The sequence below is a fragment of the Homarus americanus genome, unplaced genomic scaffold (assembly GCF_018991925.1).
Source record: "Homarus americanus isolate GMGI-L3 unplaced genomic scaffold, GMGI_Hamer_2.0 scaffold14467, whole genome shotgun sequence".
Taxonomy (NCBI): Eukaryota; Metazoa; Arthropoda; class Malacostraca; order Decapoda; family Nephropidae; genus Homarus; species Homarus americanus.
In genome coordinates this window covers 8,123,077-8,128,563 of record NW_024733734.1, presented here as the reverse complement: position 1 = coordinate 8,128,563, position 5,487 = coordinate 8,123,077, and the positions used below count along the sequence as shown (strand labels likewise).

The 5,487-nt window shown below is 43.7% G+C and overlaps 1 protein-coding gene across 1 annotated transcript; it reads right to left on the bottom strand.

The window, feature by feature from the left end:
* Positions 1–1,913: 1,913 nt before the first annotated feature.
* Positions 1,914–4,759, bottom strand: LOC121869909 (UPF0746 protein DDB_G0281095-like). Its single transcript, XM_042371475.1, has 3 exons — positions 4,500–4,759; positions 3,364–4,015; positions 1,914–2,862 (listed from the first exon to the last, which is right to left on the bottom strand). The coding sequence occupies exons 1-3, from the start codon at positions 4,510–4,512 to the stop codon at positions 2,772–2,774; spliced, it is 756 nt and encodes a 251-aa protein (XP_042227409.1). The 5' UTR covers positions 4,513–4,759; the 3' UTR covers positions 1,914–2,771.
* Between the last annotated feature and the right edge of the window lie 728 nt (positions 4,760–5,487).

Genomic DNA, 5,487 nt, shown 5'->3' with positions numbered 1-5,487 from the left:
GGCCTCAGCGTCATGGCCTCAGCGTCATGATGGCCTCAGCGTCATGGTCTCAGCGTCATGGTGGCCTCAGCGTCATGATGGCCTCAGCGGCCTCAGCGTCATGATGACCTCAGCGTCATGATGGCCTCAGCGTCATGATGGCCTCAGCGTCATGGCCTCAGCGTCATGGTCTCAGTGTCATGATGGCCTCAGCGTCATGATGGCCTCAGCGTCATGATTGTGTTCTGACCTTAAAGATGAATTATAAGAAACATCATAATTAAAATCAAGAGGTAGACAGTTATTACGATGAAGTGTGATAAATGAAGAGAGAAAATCTTAATTAACCTGAATACATGAGCCTTCTGGTGTACACTAACACTATATAAGTCGAGACAGATGAGTGTACTATAGTGTCTCGGTCCAGAAAAAGAGGAGCAAAAATATATATACAGCCGTGTTAGAACTGTGTCGGGAGGTGACGGCCTAATATGGTGAAATGACTGTACTGTCTCTCCTCCGTCAACAACAACACTACATCCTTGGCCTACAGTCTCCTATGTTCCCCCAGCTTCACAGGACCAGGAGACCACAGGAAACCATAGGAGACCAGTCTTATTATAGAAATGGAGACGTGGGAGAAATTTTGAGTGTGAGCGGTGACGGGGTGTGAGGGGTGTTGGTAGTGTAACAGAAGGTGAGGGATTGCCGAGGCACGTTCGTCGTAAGAATGTGGTGGTGTGGTAGGCGGCCCCCTGGGGAAGGGAGCCTCAGGGAAAAGGGACGCATGACGTTTGTTCCCCATTCCACCCCACCCCACCCCACCCATGACCTACATCTTAGACTTAGAGGATGTGTGTGGGGGGGGGGGAGTAAGAGGATAACGGAACAGTATCACAACAGTATACAACATGGTCGCTAGGTGGCGAGTTTGGCCGTATTTTAGTTGTATGTTTATTTACCTTTCTGTGCTTGTTCTTGCCCGTGTAGATGTGTACAAGTTTGTAATTGCGTCTGTATATATGTATGCACTGTATACAGTATATTTACTTGCGCGTGTGTTTTTAAGCGTCAATCACCACACATAAATAATCAACTCTCACAAGAGCCATAACTACATTACATAAAAACAGGTGACACAGGTGGTGAGTGAGACGCCTTTATCACACGACACAATGTTATAACTCAGTGTCTTGGGATGCAATACTATAATATCGTTGTTGTTGGTGAGAGCTGAGCCTCCTGGCGTGCCGGGGTCTGCAGTAACTCTTAATGATACTCGGTTAAGATGATCGTTTGACTCAGAGGTGTGGCGGGTAATAACAGGGTTAGGGAAAATAATTATTACATATTGGGTTTAACACCTTCACCTGTTGGCTCACACTTCCGCCAGTCTGAGATTATCGACAGCCTAACAGTTCCGCTGGTCAGAATTTTCTTATTGGTTTGAAAGATTCGACAGTGAAAGTTCCAAAAGTCCGAAAAGATCTAGTCTTAAAGTTAAAAGTCTGGATATTTTGGAGATCTACGGTTCCGGGAGTCCGATAGCTGCAGCAACTTGAATAATTTAGTAGATTAAAGGTTCCACCAGAAACTTTCGGCAATCTGAAAGTTCTGATAGTTTGAGGGATTTGAAAGTGAATGTTTTAATAGTCAGAAAGTTCCAGTAGCCATAAATTAATAAGTTAAGAAGTCTTGTACCATCATAAGACAGCCAAATTCAAGCTTAAGTACTGTAGGTTGGGTACATTAATGCAGCCAGTGCTGGACCAGATTGTGGTGTGACTGGGAGAGGCTCACACAATAATCTGCATTACGGATTTATATGAAAATACACCACAAGACTTACCTGGATAAAATCATTTCACGTTTTGTAAAATATTTAGACAAATAAACATACAGGTATTAAGGTTTGGTTAATGTGTAAAACTAAATATATTTATCATTTTATTTACAACAGTGTATGGAAAACATTGCTTCTATACACTCAACAAAAATATTAAACCAGTAGTCAAGTTTGGTTAAGGTTCAGTTAACCCGCCACATCAAGTTAATACATCAACACACATAATGCTTCAGTCTACTGCTCCGGGTTCACGAGTCTCTCTCTAGGGGTTCGTGGTTCAGGAGGGCGACTGTATAACACTGTTGAGTAGTGTTAATAATGTCAGTAGTGTCAGCCTTATCAGTAATATTAGAAGTGTCAGCAACATCAGTAGTGTCAGCAATGTCGTTAATGTCAGCAATGTGGTTAGTGTCAGAAATGTCTAGCGTCAACACTGTCAGCAATGTCTATAGTGTCAGCAATGTTAGCAGCGTCAGCAATGTCGATAGTTCAGCAATGTCTATAGTGTAAGCAATGTTAGCAGCGTCAGCAATGTGTGCAGCGTCAGCCATGTCGATATTGTCAGCAATGTCTATAGTGTCAGCAATTTAGCACAATCATAGTCATTAATAACACGGGTAATTATTTTCCACCATGTTTAACTCATACACCCAGAGGAGACAATGAACACCTCTCATTTCTGCCAGGTAGGATTTACATGCAGGTAGCCATGTATGAGTCAGTATTCAGCCATGTATGAGTCAGTATTCAGCCATGCATGAGTCAGTATTCAGCCATGCATGAGTCAGTATTCAGCCATGCATGAGTCAGTATTCAGCCATGTATGAGTCAGTATTCAGCCATGTGTGAGTCAGTATTCAGCCATGTGTGAGTCAGTATTCAGCCATGTATGAGTCAGTATTCAGCCATCTATGAGTCAGACAGGAGCCAGCCAGCGTGGAGAAGATCATTCCTCCCGGTATTTCTTGGCCACGTCATCCAAAGCTCTGTAGGCAGTGTAGGTACTTTGGTCTGTGTAGTAGCCGGACGAGTAGTCTCTGTAATAATAATAATAATAATAATAATAACAGTGCTTCTCACCCTCAAATTATTACTGTGTATTTATTCCAGCATCCAGGTTATCTGTTATCATTTGCAAGTATGTGACAGTGACAGTTTGAACATGTGTGTGTGTGTGTCAGTGATAGTTTGAACATGTGTGTGTTCGTAACATTTATATGACCTTTATGGACAAATTATGGAATCCTTGTGAAACATTTATTGCAACTCATTGAAGTGCTTATTAAAACGCCACTTAAGGGTTGGTCATTGTGGGGTCGTGTTGCAGGCTCGCTGAAGCAGGTATACAGGATAGGAGAAGCACTTATAACATAAAATGCACTTGTAAAGAATATATGAAGCACTTGCCTGGTGAAGCACTGTTTAAGGGGAGGGGGTCAGGTCAAGTTAGGTAGATAAGTTTGGTGATATATGGTTAGGTTGACTCTCCACACTGAGATTAAGTTTAGTACTGATACAAGCACCCGTGGATGACTTACTGTGTGGGCAGGAGGCGGCTGGCCCAGTTGTTCCACCAGTAAGATAGGTTCTGGCCTGTGATGATGGCGGCCAACACCTTGAAGAGCAGAACACCCAACACAGTGTACACTAAGGAGGCCAACAGACCCTGCAGGTTGATAGTCACCTGTTCTGTCCCGTCTAGACCCGTCAGAAACAGTCGACCTGCCTCCTCTGTGCCTCCTGCGGCGTCCTGCACCTCCCGGCCTGTTCTTTTGTTGTTGTTACCTTGTTGTTGTTGCTTTTGTTGCTTTTGTTGCTGTTCCGTCACCTGGTTTTCTTTGTTTTGCTTCTCTCTGTTTTCTATGGATTCATTGTTCCTCTGTTGTTTACTGTTCACACCCTCTTGTTTCCTTGTACTCTCCTGGTCCAACTTGTTCCTTGTTCCGCCCTCCTGTTTGTTCCTTGTTCCCTCCTCATCCTGTTTATTCGATGTCCTTTCCGTTTCCTGTTGTTCTTGGCCTGTCTTTCTGAACCAATCCTTGCCTTCCTCTGTCAGCTGTTCGATGAGGTCCTTGATGGGTTGGTGGAGCTCTTGGGAGTCCTTCAGCACCTCCTGCAGTAGCGTGTCCTGGGAGGCCTGAGTCGTTACCACACACAACACCACCACCGCCGCCGCCACCGCTACTACACCTGAGAACACCACAAGTACAGTGAGAGTTAATTAATGTCTCTACAGGTGGTGTTATATTACGCTAGGTTAGGTTAGGACATTATTTGTGGAGTGTTGTTGTTATGATGTCAGTGTGTGGACTTGTATCTGTGTGTTCAAGACGTGTGAAATAACAAGAGTGTACAGTTATGGAACAAAAATCCCTGAACACTAGCGATATCAGGCATCTGTTTCTGTCATATATATGATTGATTTATATATAAAGATGCTGCTTGACATCATGAACCTAAAACATATCCGTTTATATAAAATGTATATTTAGTGAGACTGTGCGGTGACGTGACTGATATAAGGGAAGGAACAATTGTTGTGTAGGAGTTAAGTTTCGCATGAGGGAAGGAACAGTTGTGTAGGAGTTAAGTTTCACATGAGAGGAGGAACAGTTGTGGAGGAGTTAAGTTGTACGTGAGAGAAGGAACAGCCATCACCACCACCTTCTCTAACCTCTTCCCTCCATAGCTCTGTGTTATGAAGAGTCTTTAAGTTGTTTGATGTTCCTGCAGGTAAAGTTGTCCCGTGCTGTCCGGTTCTCGTGCTACCATATACAAGTATATTTTAGTCACGTTGTTTGGCGTCCTGGAGTGTGTGCAGCCGTGTGGTTCTGCTTAACACAGAGTCAGATATCTTGTGGTAACGTTGCTTGGTGTTACGGTAAGCCGGTACTGTAGCGTGGTGATGCGGCCTCTTGAGATCCTCCTCGACTGGTGCCACCAAACTGCTGCCTCGCCTCTCAACACCCACTCTTATAAACACTGTGCCGACGCCCTCCTTAATTACACCTGGCTAATATACTCGTTACTATTGCTCTATTACATCATAACTACTGAATTCACAAAACCCAAGTCATTAATAAAGTATCGTTATTTAATTCCTGAGATTAATTATTGATCAGATATGCCAAAATACATCGATAAAATGAATTAGATATGGTTGTATAATTATATAGGAAACTTGTTTTAAGTAAGACTAATTTTCGGTAATGTGGAACGGAAACTTTGTGCTACACCGTTATGGTAATAGTGTCTGTGACCTGTCCAGCCAGGTGAGGGGGTCACACCTCCCAGTGAACATGTGCTGCCGTCATGCTGGTACCAGGACATCACACTAGTACCAGGGCATCACATTAGTACCAGGACAACACTCTAGTACCAGGACATCACACTAGTAACAGGACATCTCACTAGCACCAGGACATCACACTAGTACCAGGGCATCACATTAGTACCAGGACATCACACTAGTACCAGGACATCACACTAGTACCAGGACATCACACTAGTACCAGGGCATCACATTAGTACCAGGACATCACACTAGTACCAGGACATCACACTAGTACCAGGACAACACTAGTACCAGGACATCACCACTTCAGGCAGTACAACATTCTTTAGAAACTTTTTCTTGACTAAAACTTGACCATCACTCAGAC

What these genes read in the sequence shown, in the direction of transcription:
- LOC121869909 (XM_042371475.1), bottom strand. An exon ending in AGCCGCCTCCTGCCCACACA is followed by an intron (nt 2,863 to 3,363) that starts GTAAGTCATCCA and finishes TTATTATTACAG; the next exon opens with AGACTACTCGTCCGGCTACT.